Below are 18,263 nucleotides of genomic sequence, written 5' to 3'. Positions count from 1 at the left end.
AAAATTTTAATAAAAGAAAAATGGACAGCTTCTCCGCGTATATCTTAAAGAAATCTTGCATTTTTCTCCATACATCAAATCAACCTCGACGTATCCCTTTAAGAAACTACGCTCTCGACGTTTTTATAGACACGAAGAAATATTTAGATCGTAAAGATACCGAAACTCGAAATCGTCTCTTTTCTGCGAGCTTGAAAAACTTGGATCCAAGTTTCGAAAATTACCCCTGGGCATCGAACGCGCATTTACGAGCGTGCTGGTAAAAAAAAAAAAAAAGAAAAACAGTTATTGTCTCGTGACTGCAATATTCATTCGTGAATGCATTATCCTTTGACGAATTTCACTCGAATCTGATGAAATTTATCCTCTGTAAAAACCATCATCTTGATTTGTTTTTATCGCGAATCTGGTGCAACATGAAAAATTAACTGACTTTTCCACTGAAATTGTTCAGAGATTGTTCAAAAATGTTACGCGGTTGATGAATTAATCTCGAATGGCTAATAATTTTCCTTCCATCTGGTTCGGGTTCGCACATGCATCGAATCAAAATCGAAACTCGGGCGACACGATCGAACAAACGTGATAATACGATAATGGACGGCTAACCGATTTAAAAGTTTCTCTGACCAACTCTTGGAGCGAGATCGATTCTCGAAATTGAGAGCTATTGAATCTCCACAATCTCCACGTGAACGATGATGTCCTCTCGGGAATCTGGTTCACGTTTCGTTCGATCCTTCGAATTATCTAATGGCGATTGACTCGAGTAATTTAATGCTTGATATTCTTGATATGGATATGGAGAAAAGTGTTAGTAAGAGAAATTTTGATGTTTGGAAAAGTACAATAGTGAGATAATAATTCGAATATTTTTATTAAAATATAATTGACTCGCTTTATGCACGAGAAAAAATATATTTTACTCGAGTAAACGAAGCTTCGAAGTTTCAAGCGAATAAATTTTATTCTTTCATTTCTTTTTCACGAAAAATCTTGTATTAAAAGGATGTACGCGAGAACGCAATAACATTTGAAATACCGAAATTCCTTAATTGCACTGCACTCTACAATGCCTCATAAACTTCAATTTTAATTTATAACCGCGCAAACTTTTCCGCGAGTGGTTTAACTAAAAATAAAGGCGGTGTCGTGGATGTTCCAACGCAACTGGCTTGTTGAAGCAAGTTGAGGCAAGTTAAAATGTAGGAAACTTGTTTTTTACGAGACCGGTTGGAAATTCGAAGGGGGAGGGGGACGATTTAAAAACTTTGTATCCGACCTAGAAAACTGGTAGAAACTAGTTTTAACGTCCCATACAGAAAAGTAAATTACCAAGTCGAAATGTCATGATTGCCCCCTCGCCCAGTTTCATATTTGTAAAACATTATTTGGACGAGAAGGCTCGTGTGCTTGAAAAAACATTTAATTAAACTTGGACGGGAAGAATTTCAGTTGTGAATCTTTTGGCAAGATTATATAGATAATATCGGACTAAGTTCCATTGATCATCGTGTTTAGAGACTTTTCCATCAGTCGAAGGGACAATCTTGTGCGTGTGCAACTTCTGCGTTTGCATTTAGATAATTTTCCTGGATAATGATGAAGCAATAAATATAACAAGAAATACAACGTTAACATTCGTTGTTAAAGATGAAAAGGATTTATCTATTCGTCTGTCTATCTACGTTCTGTCTGAAAAGTTACTTTATATCTGGAAAATTCATTTTCTTGTAATTCAATCAGCTTCTTTTATATAACGATATTGTAAAAATTTATCCGTTTATTATATTAATAACGAAGAAATATATTTTAAACAAAATGAATAATTTCGTGGAATTTTCACGAATAATTTAAATCAATAATCCAATTTCTTTTCAACAGACTGCGTAGCAAGCTTATGACAAAGAATATTCAAATATTCTACGTTTCCATTATTATTCGTCATTTTCTCGACGAAAGCATAAATCCTGCGAAGATTAAAATTACAATCATTTTTCCTCTACGATAAAACGTTGAAATTAATTAAATCATTTCAAATTCCTTCTTCCATGATTCACGCACATACAGTTAATACGTACATGTACAAATAGTAAACAACAAGCATTTGGAATGGCATTCTAGAAATTTAATAACTTCGAGCTACCTGGTTCGTACGTAAACAGTTTACATAATTGTAAAAAAATTTCGATTCGGAATAATCCGATTGGCATAGAATATGAAAGAGCTTGTTATTCTCGCCAGACGCTGTTTGCCGAACGAAAATTGTTTTTCGGTCGTTCCTCGAATCTCGTCTCTTCTCGACGAAATATCAAACTGTTGGAACCGGGATGCTATTAACGGAAACAGATATCCAAAGTCAGATTTCATTGTTGGCCAAATGTCGGAACGAAGGGAGAGAGAGAGGCGAGAAACGAAAACAACATTTCTGGTTTGGAAAATTGCCATTAAAAATGGACACGTTTTTGGCGAAGATAATCGGACATTATTTTCAACGTCGACGACCGACGTACTCGATCGTAAGAGAATCCGTATCGCTGGAAGAGACACTGAAATTTCCGTTCAACTCTCGACGGTGAAAATATTCTCTCGCCAATTCTGTCGTCGGAGAAAATAATTCGAGACGCTCTCCACGTCTGGTAATTAAAAAATTAATCCGAGAGTTGGACCGTTATTTATTATTAATTAATTAATCCGAGTCGTCTCGTGATTCTATTCAAAAGATATTCGAAAAGATATTTCATCGTTCGGTCAATGTCTTTTTGTTCGAAGGATCCAGTTAATTTATGTAACGTCGATCTATCGCGTCGAGAATCACTAAGGGGATATATAATATCGACGATATTGTGAAATTTAATTTTTTTCATAGCTGATTATTAAGAGAAACAAAATTATCGCGTTTACTCGACGATCATCGTTGCAGTTTTCCCTCCTTCCTTTTGTATTCGTCCGATTTAACACGTCCATCCATCTTGCCGTGTTATCGATTCGATGCACAACAACCCTCTCCCTGGCTTCCCTCCACATGGACCAATGAGCGTCGAATTGTATTAGCTCGCGTGTATCCAAATGTGTGTTTTCTACGAATTTTCACACACGTGGAACGAATTTTCGTGGAACGTCATCATTTTTTAAGAATTTTTTTTCTTTTTCACCGTATCGCCGATGACACGGAACGAGGTGTTAAATTTGTAGCAAAATGTGGAAACAATTTTTTCCCACTCGCGTTCAATATCCTTTTCTCCACGCGTTTTATCGTTGCAAATACTCGTATCTGAAATGATACGAGTGCATGTAGTTCTGAAAATTTTTCGTTAAGCGAGTTTGAAAGTAATATTGTAACGGAATATATTGAACGTACTCGACGAACAACTAGCCGAGTTCACTGTCTCAGGTTACCTTATACACAGGTGCTTCACAGTGGAAAATTAAATTGCTTATAACTTGAAAAACAAGTCTCGATGTATATTTTTGTACAACTTTGTCTTTATCTTGATGTCCAGAACAGATCCCTCAAAGGATCAATATTTCACAGATATAGAAATATACTTTACGCTCGATGATGGTAGAATTTAATCAATTTGATTCTGTTTGAAGTCGAACGATATTACGATTCGAGTTTATATCTAATTTTCATCTGCCGATAATTATTTTTCATTCGAATAACAATTCTACATAGACGACTGACATAATTAAATACAGTTATTAGAATTAAAACACTTTCCTCCTTCATAAAAATTTCTTTCTTTTGATGTTAATCTTTTAATCCTCTCGTAAATACATTTTCCATAACCATAAACAAAATCACATTTTTATATCGCACAATTGTAATTTAAAATACTTGCCAATACGATTCACACTCAATTCCATTATTTTATTTTACCACGAAAAATATTCTTTCCCTTAAATAAAAACGAATAAAAATGAAGGATTAAAATTTCCTCTTTTCCATTTCTAGAATAAAAAAAATCAGGATTCATCGCAGTTCATTTTGCACGAAGAATCGAAGCCTTTCGGGCAGAAAAGTTGAAAGGAAAAAGTTGAACGGAAATGATTTGAAATCGTGTCGGGAGAGTCTGGATCTTTCAAATCGATGTATATTCATTCGATTCCTCGACCCTCCGCTTGAAAAGCGTTTTTTCGTATCGGTTCGGATATCGAATCCATCGTTACTTTCGGTTTAACCGGCGACGCGGAGGATCGAGGTTTATTTACGGAAACACGACGCGTTATTCGCGCGGGTTCTTCGTTCGCCCGAAACACGGAAATATAGGCATTGTTCCCTTCGGAGACGGCAGCAATAACAACTCGGTGACCTTGCTATTATGCGGTGGAGTAATAATACGTCTTTGTCTGGGTCACGGGTGTATATCACGTGGGGCAATAGAATTAGCGGAATCCGAGGAATTAAGACTGCGCATTAATCACGGGATGAATAGGGGAGCGAGATCGTGGTTTAAGTCGCATTTACGATTTTCAATAATATCATAGTTATTCTCGGGGGAAGAAAAATAAATTGCGCGTGAAAAAATATATGTTGCAAGAAAATTTTGCAAAGCGAGTTTAGAACCGTTATTGATTATAATTTTAATGTTGAATTGTTGGAAAATATCATTCGTAGATTCTTATTTGAATCTCATTTGACAATAATGGTGATTTTTGATTTTCCATGGAAATTATTAGATAGTTAACTTTCTGTAAATATTATACTATAATTCGTGAATTATATACCAAAATTATCATACTTGTGAAAATATCGTAAAGATATTAAGTAATATTTTCGGAAAAAATAAAAATTAAATTTTTTCCATCGGGAAGATCTACGAATATTTAAATTTTAACTCTCGAGCATTTGAAAATTATAGGATGAGCTGTAATTTCTTCACAAATGTTTTTTTTTTTTTTTTACAGGCGAATCAAATTTATCTTATAACATCTATCTCGCTCATCCGTTTATCTTTAAAAATAGGAAACATTTCTCGAACGAAGGAGAGAAGCATTTTCTGAATTTAATTCCAAGTTAATACCGTTACATCGGTGCGTGAACCGATTTCCTGTGGTAACTGGAATCTTCGCGTTCGATCGTAAAACCAGTTTACAGTCTTCGTAAATGTAATTCGCTTCGTATTTCGTTCACTCGTATCGATTCGCAATCGTTTCCATCTTTTTCAACCCTTAATCGATGCTTCATCCGGCGAAATGTGCCGAGTTTATTAACGCAATATCGAGATCGTTTTTTTTTTTTTTTGTTTGTTTCGATCTCGAAATTGCACGAGAAAGTGTAATTGTCGAATTTTACGATATTAGGGCTATCGATAATACGAGAAGAGCCATCGAACTCCTCTGAATACGATAGACTTTGGACGATAGTATCATCGAAATATATTATGGAATAGATCGAAATGGAATGATTTTTACTCGACAAAGTATAAATAATATCGTGGAAATATCCTGCTGTATTCGTAAAATATGAATTTTGTTTAATCAAATGGGAAGGATTCCATCGCTCTGTGGACGTGTTTTAGTTATTCTCTTTGCTTTCCGTTAATTACCGGCTAATTAGCTACCAGCTTTATATGATTTATAAATTATGTATACAAATATTATTTATTTCATTTATTCATAATATTGTTCTATTGAATATTGGAAAAAAGAAAAATAGAATTGAAAATATGATTAATTATTATTTTCCAATGATCTAAGATCCGATCCTTGGAATGGATTAATGACCAAGTAAAATATAATAATGTAATGAAATCCATGAAATGTACGCGATATAATAACGCAATCTAAAATTGAAATAAATAACATGGATCGATGTAATTCACGTAATTCGATTAAATTAAATACGAAGATTTTATTACTTCTTTTTATAATACTCGAATTCAAATTACTCGAATTACAATAAAACAAGCCGGTACGAATAACGTTTCAAAAATTTCCAAATACGGATTGGTCCTCTGATAAACGTCCGTATGAATAAATTTATTTCCACGCTATCGATTTCACAACTGCAACTCTCGATGACCAATTAAACGGCAACATTTACGTACGCTTAACTGGATCCAGGATCGATTGAACAAAGGTATCGAAACAAGAAACGGGAATCGTAAATCGATCTGTAAACGATAGTTTTTTCTTTTTTTTTTTTTCTTTTTTTTTATTTTTTTTATCCTTTATCCATTCGAATTCGCAATGATAAATTTACAATCTGTTGGGGGATTCACGATGAAGAATCTATTTCGATCTTTCGAAAATACTATATTTCCTCGGTTAATTGAGTTTTATATTTGTTTTTGAATTTTGAATAAAAATTCAACCTTGAAAACTAAAGAAAAAAAAAAAAAAAGAATTATTTTATTATCACGGGAAATACAGGTAAATATTTAGCCTCGAAATTTCAATACCAGATCCGAAACCATTGTTTTCATCGATAGCCTAAATGAATTATTCAATCGCCGGTGTTCAATATAAAACCAAGGTCGCGCATATTTTCAAAGCTTGAAATTAATATTAATCCGACCTTAAATCCTCCGTGATCAATCCGACATGTTCTATTTCTCGTAGTATCCGATAAATATTTAATCTCGTAATATGCTATCAATTTCGGGTCACGGTGAATCCGTCTCAGTGATACGTATCATTCATAAGTCGGACTCGGGCAGTGATGTACCGGCGAATTAATTCGCAATAAGACACGTATCCACGTAAATTAGCGTACCATCATAAACAGACGCAACCGACTCAATCATTTTAATCGTAAAAGTGGAATAGAAATTTATTGAGAAAATAAATATCGCGATTAATCGTCTTTTCTTCTCCATTCGATGTACGATATCGGATTAATATTGGAGGAGTTTATCGCTCGAAACTACGATGATTCGTTTATGACCAGCATCTCATTAAAAAATAGCAAGAAAATTGTACGAAGAAAGATATTACCGTGATATTTTTCTTTTTCCGTGATACACAGCCGTTAATTGTAAACATGAATGGAATTATGACTTTCTTCTTCCTGAAGGGAAGAGAATAAAGGGAACTGATAAAGAATGGGACAAAAGAATACGGATACAATGCAGTGTTATTATTAGTTTTTCCTTGGATATTGTGCTTCTTTTTTTTTTTTTTTTTTTTTTTATAATATTACAATAGGAGATAGAAGCTGCTAGATAATAATAATAATAAGAAGACGAAGATGTAAGATGTAATGAGGGATTTAGAGAAAAAAGAAATAAGGTTGTATCGTGGAATGTTTAAATTTAATACCGAAATTCCACATGTTGCTATCCACGAGACTTTTGGATTCCAGCCAAACAAGTGTCGTTGATTATCTGGAACCTTATAGAGATATTTACTAATAATATTCTGTCAATCCTTGTATCGCGATAATTCGATCGAAATTTTGACGATCATTTCTGATAAATCGAGAAGACAATAGGAGTTCGCGTTTCTAGCAATAAAATTATTCCAATATATATATATATTTTTTTGACGATGACGATCGAATTTCCATCGTATAATCTTGGCAATATTGAAATATCGATGAATGAAGTTAATTGCTTTGTGAATAATTTTCAAAATATTTGATCAAAGCATTCGTTCGTTCCATATTTACTTTTACATTTAACTGTCGTTTACTCGTTTCTCAAACAATGCGAAAATAAATTAACGGACGTTAAAAGGGAATGGTAAAGCAAATGGTTGAAACGTTAAGACGATTGTTTCACGGGTAATTGCGAGGAGAGAAAATAATGGCGATCGATCGATCCTCGTTAATCGACATTGCGTGAATTTTTTCACAAGAATGTTTCTCATATTGCCATTTACTTCCCTAATAAGGATTTCTAAATGCAAGTCAAATGAATCTTCCATATAATTGTCATTTCTTTTTAATTAGTTTAATAATAGATGTCGAAATAAAATTCTTCTTCTCTGATCTTTTAATGAAGACTAAGTTCGTTAAAAATTTGATATTTAGTAGCAAAATATTTATTTTCAAATTCTATGCAATTAAAGTTACTGTTCCACAGTTTTTTATTTCAGAATTCACGATAGAAAATTACACGCGAAGGTCTCGTTACACTGGATTCCATTATGACTACAACGATTAATATTTTCACATCAAATTTGTAGAGAAAATATAATAGTTCAAGAAATGCGTTTTACAGTTCTTATCGCGTTGATCAATTCTGACTGAATATTCTGCAATAATTTACGACTACGTAACAACATTGCATTTGAAAAATTAACTCTCTCTAGCCTGTGAAGTAGTACCGATAAGGATGCAATTTATATATATCAGCTTACACCCTCTCCCTTCCTCCCTCCCTCTTTCTCTCCCTCTTCCTCTCTCTTTCTCTCATCTTAGAAGCTTATCGAGCGGCGAAAAACTCGAATGTTCGAAATTTCGCATTTCCTAGCAGATTCTCGGTTATCATCTTCAGTTCAGTTTGTATATTAATGCAAATTTCGACGAACTTTCCGATGGAAAGGGCAACGAATAATATTTCAGCGCATCGAGAACCGCGGATAACCTTTTCCATTGGATACCGATAATGATTCCCCAGTTTAATGAAACTGGAGAATACACGAAGCGTGATAAACGAAAACGAGATACTAAATAAGACGAACTTTTCTGATAATGATACTTTTTCTGAATACGTTCTACGATAATGATCATTCTTTAGAACAATCATTAGGAAGTTTAAACGAGAAAGATCGAAATAAAAAGTTCGTATTTTTTCGTTTCGAATTTTAATTATTATTCTATTAATTTTTATCTTATAATTATTGGATATTTTTGAAAAAAATTAATTTTCCTCAAGGCAATATATATATATATATATATATATATATATATATATATATATATATATACTTGTTTATTTTTATCGTGCATTTTTGCAGATTCTTGTGCAAAATTTATTTTATACTAATATAACTAAATTTTCTTTATTCCTTAAATATCGCTATACATATTCGTGTTTCTTCATGTAATTTTTTTAATCATGTAAATTTTTAGAGAAAGTAAAAATTTTGCAATAAGTGTAAAAAACGAATTATATCCGCAATCTAATTATTATAAATAAATTCTCGGGCGATCAAATGAAATCTACATCAAAAATATCTCTCTGATTTTAACAGAAACTTGTACTTTTTTAAATTCAAACTTTGCTCTGGATACTTTTATACTCGAGTAAATAAAGATTTTCCAGATAAATTCCTACTTTTTTTTTTCGGAACAAACAAACGCCAAGTTTGTCAATTACCAATTTTCTCGAGCGATATTTTGCATATGTTCAGGGAGAAAAAAAAGGAGATGAAATTCGAAAATGGGCCGTGAAAACGTGACGCACAGACGGCGTATCGTATTTACGAATATGAATCGAGATTCTCGTTGCATTCGTCCGCTATAGTTGTAGTTGATACGAGCTTATGCAAAGTAGCGAACGTGCCGCTTTCATGGAAATCAACCTCTTCCAATGATTCGAGCCGGGGGAGAAAAGTTGCATTTTTTAATGGAACGTGGCGAACGTGGAGATGTTCCGTGTAAAATCCATAAAGCAAATTGGAAAAACGAAAATTGGAAACCAGAAAATTTACAAATGACAAAAAAAATAAAATAAAATAAAATAAAATGGAGAAATGGAGAATTTTATCTGATGAATATATTCCGATATTTATACCCATTCTCTTTTCAGAAATCATTCTTGATTTCTCTGTTCTAAGAACAAATTCATATTTTTAAAGATCCTTTTCTCCATAACACCTTATCTCGTCGCTTATTCGTCTCCTATATCAAATCCTTATCATTCGTAATTAAATTCTCAAAACTTAAAGTTGTATAATATACCTCCAAAATTATTAACCATTGTTAAGCATTTGCATATTCTTATCCGTGCTTCCATTCATCACCCGCATATACCACTATCCCCCAGATAGATTATTCCTAAGCTGAGCAACATCAAGATCCTTAACAATAGATAACTTGTTGAACTTGTAAGCACAACTAAAACCTTAATCCTCTTACACAAAGATCCCTATATAATCATCCCTTGGCTTCTCCCTTATCATTTTAATTACTTCATACATTCTTGATAAAAATTTCTCCTCTCAAGGGAGGATACGATTTAAAAAGAGAAAAATTAACGAAACCTGATGATCTCTCTCGGGTCCAGATTCTCCAACAAATAATTCTTGCTTCTCAACTCGACGAATAACCGAGCGGAAAATCAAAACGAAATCTGCCACACCAATTGAAACGTTTAACCATCCGGGACACGTTTAGCTTAGTTTCGTTCCCATTCGTTCCCGTAAACATTCGAGAGTTACAGGGAACACCTGACGCGATTTCGCGACGAGATCTCGAGTTTCTCGACCTGTTCGCTCAGTTTACGAACGTGAGCTTGCGGTTTTCCAAAACGCCGAACTCTCAAGTCGACACAGAGCTTGTTCACTTCTCTTCCCTTCCCAGTCCCTTTCTCTCTTCCTTCTCCTCGAATCGTCAACGAGATTTACAGCTTTCTCGACCAAAATTCCTCTTCTTGTTCCCGTGGATTCCTAACAACACTTGCGTTGCTGTTCGAGAAGAAAATCATCTTGTTTTTATAGAATAAGAGACGTGCCTGTTGTATTAATAGAGAGATAAGAATGGCAGGATAGAAGAGAATTTATATTAAACTTTGCTTACTCGCGCGAAGGAAAAATTAATATTTTTCTTCGCTTAAGAATATTTTTCTTTTTTCTTTCCTCCTCTTGATTCTACACCATTTTCGAATTCTTTAAATGTTTTGTATTCTTAATATTATAAAACATCGTAAGATATTAACTTGGTATTAAATTGTTGAGATTCATTTGGCTGAATACGTTGAAAGTGTTACATATTGTAAATATCGCTATCAATTTATTTTCGAGATGATTATTTGGAAAATTTCTGTATTATCTGTAACTTCATATCTTACGAGATAATCGTCATTTCGACGCATTTTAAGGCTCATCTTATTAAAAATCGTACAATCATTCGATATGTGTTGCTCGTTCAGCGTAAATTTCGGATGTTTTGCCGGTTTGTTTGCGCAGGTTTAATTCAACGTTCTGCGTCAATTCTGCGTACAATAATAAACGTGAAATTTCATCCGCGGACAGGAAAAATTGGAAATTGTTTACAACAACAAGATAAATAACTGTTTACTTGTTAATCTCGGTTATTTAAATGAATAGTTAATTAATCGTGTGGAGCGTGTAATTGTTTAATATTTTCACGTAACCAAACACGTACGACCATTCTAGAATAAAGTTTCGAAACAACGCGCGAAACTTTTTGAAAAACTGATTAAATTGTATTTGCAGAAAATTAATACATCTAAGAGGATATAAAAGCTACGATTGGAAAAGTAGATATAAAAGGCGATAAAGAGTTCGAAATTAAAGCGATTCAAACTTTTCAATCGTTCCCTTTCTCCGCTATACATCCATTTCTTTATAAAAAAACACTGCTACACAAAAATTGATTCTATTGTTGTCGATAATCGATTCAATAAACCTCGAGCAATTTGTTCGATCTCAAGGCTTTTCTTTTTTTCCAGTAGAAAGAAAATTAATTTCTTCGCGCGTGAAATTCCGCAAATCCTTTCCCGAAGAAAGAGATTCATTTTCAAAGAAAGAAATCGATTCCTTGGAATCTTAAATTCTTAAAGATTTATATAAAAATTCGTCTTTCCCCTCTGTTCCAGATTCGTCCCGGAATTCCGCAGCATCGACGGAGCAAACGTACGCCAGACTGACTTGACTTTCGAGTTATCGCCGCGGAAGTGCGATCGTTTCACGGCTGACGGAATGACGTCGGCCTCCGTCGCATCGTCGTCGTTGACGCAGCCATCCCTCGTCTGTCCCCCGATTCTCGATAGAATACGTGGAACGCGCGCTTAACCAGCGATAACTGCGATCCAAAACCGGTCAAACAATCGAGAAATTCCTCTCGTGGCGATCCATCTTTCCTGAAGTGATCGATCACAGACAGATTTCTGATCCTCGAACCAACGAAAAATCTCCACGACGCGGGAAAGAAGAAGAAATTGATATTTCAGAAATTTCTTGGAGAAATTTCTTTTCTTTCTCGAGGAATTTAATAAACAATATACAGAGAACAAGATGAACACGACGATAACAAGCACGATAACGAGCGTGATAAACGGGACGAGTATCGATTACTCTCAGAATCATGAGGACTCGACGATCCAGAACTGCGAGGCCGATCTGCCGATCATTTCGTTGGTCAACCAGATCCTTTACTCTATCGTGTGTATCGTCGGCCTCCTCGGCAACACGCTCGTCATCTACGTGGTGTTGCGATTCTCGAAAATGCAAACCGTGACGAACATGTACATCGTGAACCTGGCTATTGCGGACGAGTGTTTCCTAATAGGTATACCGTTCCTCGTCACAACGATGAGCCTACGCAGTTGGATATTCGGGAAGATAATGTGCAAAGCGTACATGACCACAACAAGTATCAACCAGTTCACGAGCAGCATATTCCTGTTCATCATGAGCGCTGATCGTTACATAGCCGTCTGCCATCCGATCTCCTCCCCGAAGATTCGAACGCCGTTCATCTCGAAGGTTGTCTCGTTGACGGCCTGGGCAACCAGCGCTCTCTTCATGATACCCATATTCCTGTACGCGAACGCCATGGAATCGGAGAAAGGGATCAACTGCAACATCTATTGGCCCAACGATCGCGGTGGCCACACCACCTTCACCTTGTACACGTTCATCTTAGGCTTCGCCATCCCGTTGATCCTGATACTGATCTTCTACTTCCTGGTGATCAGGAAATTGCAAACGGTCGGGCCGAAGAACAAGTCGAAGGAGAAGAAACGATCTCATCGCAAAGTGACGAAACTCGTGCTCACCGTGATCACGGTGTACGTTCTGTGCTGGCTGCCTTATTGGCTGATGCAGGTGGCCCTCATCTACACCCCGCCCAAACAATGTCAGAGCAAGATCACCATCACAAGCTTCCTGCTCGCCGGTTTCCTCAGTTACAGCAACAGCGCGATGAACCCGATCCTGTACGCGTTTCTCAGCGATAATTTTAAAAAAAGTTTCTTGAAGGCGTGTACCTGCGCCGCCGGCAAGGACGTGAACGCCACGCTGCACATCGAGAACAGCGTGTTTCCCCGTAGGAACAAGGCGAACGCGGACAGGCTTCAGTCGAATCGGTTGGTCGTATCCGGCCAGTCGAGGCTCGAGTTGGAGGACGAGGACGCGGAGAGGGGGCTGTTGATCAGCAAAACTTCGACGACCACGGTGACCATGACGTCACGATCGAACATCACCATAGGCAATGAGCCGAAGGAGCAGAAGGAAAAAGACGCGTTGAAGAACGGGGTGCAGCTCACGTTGTTGACTCAAGTGTAGATGGAGGGGATGTGTGGGTGAAGGGGAACGACGATTCAACCAAGACAACGGTCTGATAAACGGGGAGGCCTGTTTTCTCCTCCTCGTCGCGGTGGACCAATGAGCCTAGGATTCATCGCGCGTGGAGAAAGAATCCCTCGTTGAGGAAAAGGGAGATCGATTTGATTTTTTCTTTTTTTTAAGAGGAGTTTTAATATCGTATGAAGGATTTTTATTATATCATCGAATTTTCATTCGCATTTGTCCTCGCGATCGCGGTACCAAAAGTTTTCTCTGAGCGTTAATCGACCTGTAAATGTCCGTTTCCCGTATTTATTTTTTTTTCGAGTAAAAAGACGCAGAAAATGGGAGGAAGAAATCGGTTGAGAAATGAAACGAAGCGTTTCTTGACCCGAGCCGTTACTCTTCGATGGAGATATAGGTCAAGAGCAATATGGGTATACGTTTCGTGTAACTTTGCCAAGAACATCAAAGTTCTCGATATCCATAAATGCAGAGATATTGGGCGAACTAACCTCTTTTGGAAGAAGCTGAAGAGACTAATCTCCTTACAGGAAACCATCGTTCATGGATCGAGCATGAACGTTAATTGGAAAGTACAGTCATCCCCCAATTTGCTTAAATTGTTTCGAATTTTAATCGTATCTTCTCATTTGTGTATCCGTTAACAACACGAACGTTGTTCCAGTGAAAATATATTGTCACAATATCCGTATAAATCACGTAAGAACGTGAGAAGACAATTTATCTTCTCTATTTATATTTTCTTGATTTAAATGGAATCAATTGTATATTAAATACGTGAGTTTGGGGGATGATTTGTATTAATACATCGATGTATACAGTTTTGGAGAATCGATTCTTGGAGAAACGAAAAAGAAAGATTGGAATACAAAAATTTCCATCCGATCAATGAAATATTACTTGACATTTTTGTGTATCAACTCCAAGATCGATCTTCCAAAGCTGTGTTTTTACGAATGCATTGCGCACACTTCGTATATAAATTAACCAAGAAAAAAAAGATATATCTTGTACATACCATTACACGATTATCAACGCAATCATCGATCGTTTCAACGAAGAGGAAGCGAACGATTCCTGGTGCCAAGAAGAAGAAAAAAAAAACGGAGTCACGTTTCGAAATAAGAGACGTGGTGTCTTATCAACGACGCACCTTTTCACGAGGAATTCTATTCGATCCACGAGTCAGAAAAAAAAAAAGATCAACACGTCACATCCACGAGGGGAGGAACGAATTCTCTTCGGGGACAAAACGCGGCTCGCATAACATTTCTTCTCCTTATTTTCCTTGTCCTTCCTCCATTATTTCCACTCGCTCGACCCTCCTCCTCCTCCTCCTCCACTCTCCTCGTGACAAGGAGGAAATCGTGGCGGGGATCGAGATCAAATTGTTTCCGAGACTCTCGAGAATATATCTCGCGAGCGATCTCGAGAGGTTTGCGGCCGCGTTTCGGGTATTTTATCGGCGTGTTTCGGATCGATTTAGTTGGCGGAAGATGAAATTCGTATGTAAATCATGGGACGAAGGAAGCGAATATTCAACAAGGCGTTACGAGGAATTTATCGGTATTAAGTTAGGAATTATTAAGTCGCGAATCGAATTCCTGAAACGGAGGATCAATGTATCAATATTGCATCGAAATGAACACCAAAAGAAAAAAAAAAAAGAAAAAAAATGAGGTTTATTTATTTGATTTATTGGTGTTGTCGTTTAGATTAGATAGAGAATTGTGATTCTTATTTGACTTGATGAAAGTTTAAAAGAAAATTCGTGTGTATTAACACCAATAATAATTAGGTTGTCCGAAAATAAAAATAAAAATTTTGAGAATTATTGATTTAATTAACTAGTTATTTTTTTTTTTAATTAACTAGTTATAAAAAAAATTGTTTTGCAAGGAAGACATATATGGTATAAATACTTTTAAAAATACTTTTGTACAAATCTGAAGCGACACAGCTTTAGATTGAGAAAGCTGTATAAATTTTGAAGATCTTTATTTCGAGTATTAAAGTATTGCATGATTACTTTCTGGACAACCTAATAAATCATTTCACGAGAATTGAGTGAATTCGATCAACTTTATGACTGTCAATTGTCTTATGAGAGAACAAGAAAAAAAAGAGAATCGTATCAATTTTCTGTACCTACATAAGTCGTGTAATGTAAAATAAATTAATTAGCGCATAAATGTATAAAGTCTTGAGAATTTGTATTCGCAAGTGATACGTTGAAAAATCGAAAGAAAAGAATCGCAAGAAAGATCCATCGTGTTTTGAAGAACAAGAATCATTGCACGTTTGATTTTTATAAAGAAAGATCCACGAGAAATAAATAAATGGTAATCATGACGTTGCCGAGCGTCATTCAATGCGATTCTTCCCGTTAATTTCAATATTTTATACAAATGAATACAGACGATAATATAAAAAATGGAATTAAAAAGAGAATTCTTATATTCGTCGTCGTTAACGTTAGAAATTTCCTTTGAAAATTAATTTCAAAAAATGGTATTACAACAACTGATATTTCTCAACAAATTAATATAATATCGAATATTGGTGCCAACATTGGTATCATTAATTTCCATATTTCCAATTTGCCATTATTAAATTTTCGAAATAAATTCACAAACGTGACCGCTTCAAATTTTCAATTCATTTCAATTTTCAACGCGCAACAATAAATTATCGAAACGATGTAGACATTAATATATCTCAAATTTTCCAAATTCCATTTTATTTTAATTATTAAATTACCAATACGTTGATAACAAATTCATCAAAAGTACATTGTGCTGTTCGAAACACTGAATGATTCCTATTGGAACCAAGGAATCCAATACGTCGAGAACAACGATCGAGCCACGGTAACTTAAACAACTGAGCCTAAGCTTCCATTCTGAAAACTCTGGTTATTACACAAAGGCGGGCGTCAAAGAAGACTTAAGACTGTTTAAACGATCGGATCGGTCGTAAAACGGGCTTTCAACGTATCACGTGCGAGCACAGTTTGTTTCGACTCGCTAATTTCAGTCGACACACTGCAAGGAAACACATTGTAAGGAACGAAGCATCACATGGTGTGTTTCTTCGCGATATTTCAAAAAAAAAAGCTGTAAAAATGTTGCTGTAAAAAATAATTATTTCGAACTGTCGGAACGAATGAGGGAAAGAATCTTGAGACTTGTTCTCGTAACTGTGTGGTGAGAATGAGAGAACGACGAGAAAATGTTTCTTGTTTTCTTTTTTTTTTTTTTAATTATCTATTTTTTTAGATTATTGGATCGTCGATACGAAAGGGTTGAACAATACGAGAAGTGAAACGAACAATGATGATGGTTGTCGATATTTAATTGTATCGAATTGAATGAATATTTTTGAAAAATTTAAAATTGAAGTGAAAATAATTCCTTTAGATCATCATTGGCAACGTTATCTCAATCGATCTTTATTTAATAATTTGAACAGATTTAACACGGTATTACCAGCACCGATAACCATTTGTAACGCTCCATTTGTGTTGGAGAAAAATTATAGATAACGTGGATGAAGGATATAAGTTAAATATAAAAAGCACTCGAAGGGGAAAAATTTTCGAAAAATGGTTCCACTGGTGATTTCATTGTGAGAAACGTGGTATGAATTTTTATTGAAACGTTAAATTCGAAGATCTATCGAAGCGACATATATTAAAATAAAGTATAAATATTTTGTTGTGATGCATAAGCTTCGAAGAAAAAAATAAAAAAGAATATTTCGTGGAAGATTTTTGGGAATATTCTTAAAATCAAAAACAAATTATGATACAGAATCCAATTAAATCGAGATTATACATTATTTTATGTATAATTTTACATATTATTTGAATATGTAATAAGATTTCCGGAGATGGATTTATTTAAACATATTACTGATAAATTAATGTTAAACACGATTATGATAAACAATCGAACGAACGAAAAAGTTGTTATCACACCAAGGCTTTAATCTCATCGTATCTATATCTTCATATTCTTTTTTCTCAACTTTATTTTACAATTTTTTACTTTTACCAGGCTAAAATATCCACGACATTTCTTTGTTTCTTTAAAAATATCCCATAAATCACACCATTTTCCAATAACAAGTAAACCACAATGAAATTACCTCAGTTTTTTCCAATTTCAACGTCGCTGCTTCAATTTATCACACTTGTAAAACGGAAAAATATCACGTGATATTTTCACGATTTAACAATTTTCGAATAACCACTGAGGCGATTGTTTGGAAAATAACGTCAGAGTTGTAAAATGAAAAAAAAAAAAAAAGAAAAAAGAAAAAAAAAGGAAAACGCGTGAAAAGAACGACGAAACGCTTTCACGAATTCATCCCCTTTTTTTTTTTTTTTTTTTTTTGGGGCTATTCTTCAGGGAGAATCCTCGGATCGAACATCGCCATACTTTCCCCATTTCTTTCACGCTTGTTTATTTATAGTAGCCGACTTCGACTGATTCCTCCCACCATATTGAGGTAATACCATCAGATATCCCACGCTCTCATAACTTTCTCGCTAAGGACAATATCTATATATCAAGCCGATAATGTTTCTAATAACGGTCCAAGATTTTCCATTGGAAAAAGCGTTTCCTAATTATAACTTTTACATCTCGAAGAATATGATCGAGCATTTCGACCATTTTGAAATGAAACGCGTTTATAATTGTATAATTATATCGTTAGATATCATGGAACAATATACGTACAATGATTTATCAATATATGAATAGGATTTATAATACAGAGACTTGGAAATTTGAAAGGTCCAGAATAATTTT

The 18,263-nt window shown here is 35.1% G+C and overlaps 1 protein-coding gene across 3 annotated transcripts in view; it reads left to right on the top strand.

Moving 5' to 3' along the window:
• LOC412883 (Allatostatin C receptor) overlaps positions 1-16,841 on the top strand; it is a 71,405-nt gene extending 54,564 nt beyond the window's left edge. For all 3 annotated transcript variants that reach the window (XM_006560876.3, XM_016911273.2, XM_016911272.2), the window contains one exon: positions 11,733-16,841. In XM_006560876.3, coding sequence (XP_006560939.1) covers positions 12,151-13,422 — 1,272 coding nt within the window. In that variant the 5' untranslated portion in view covers positions 11,733-12,150 and the 3' untranslated portion in view covers positions 13,423-16,841. The remainder of the gene's footprint in view (positions 1-11,732) is intronic.
• The last annotated feature ends 1,422 nt before the right edge of the window (positions 16,842-18,263 follow it).

This window comes from Apis mellifera, linkage group LG3, assembly GCF_003254395.2.
Source record: "Apis mellifera strain DH4 linkage group LG3, Amel_HAv3.1, whole genome shotgun sequence".
Lineage (NCBI taxonomy): Eukaryota > Metazoa > Arthropoda > Insecta > Hymenoptera > Apidae > Apis > Apis mellifera.
This window is presented reverse-complemented; position numbering and strand designations above follow the sequence as displayed.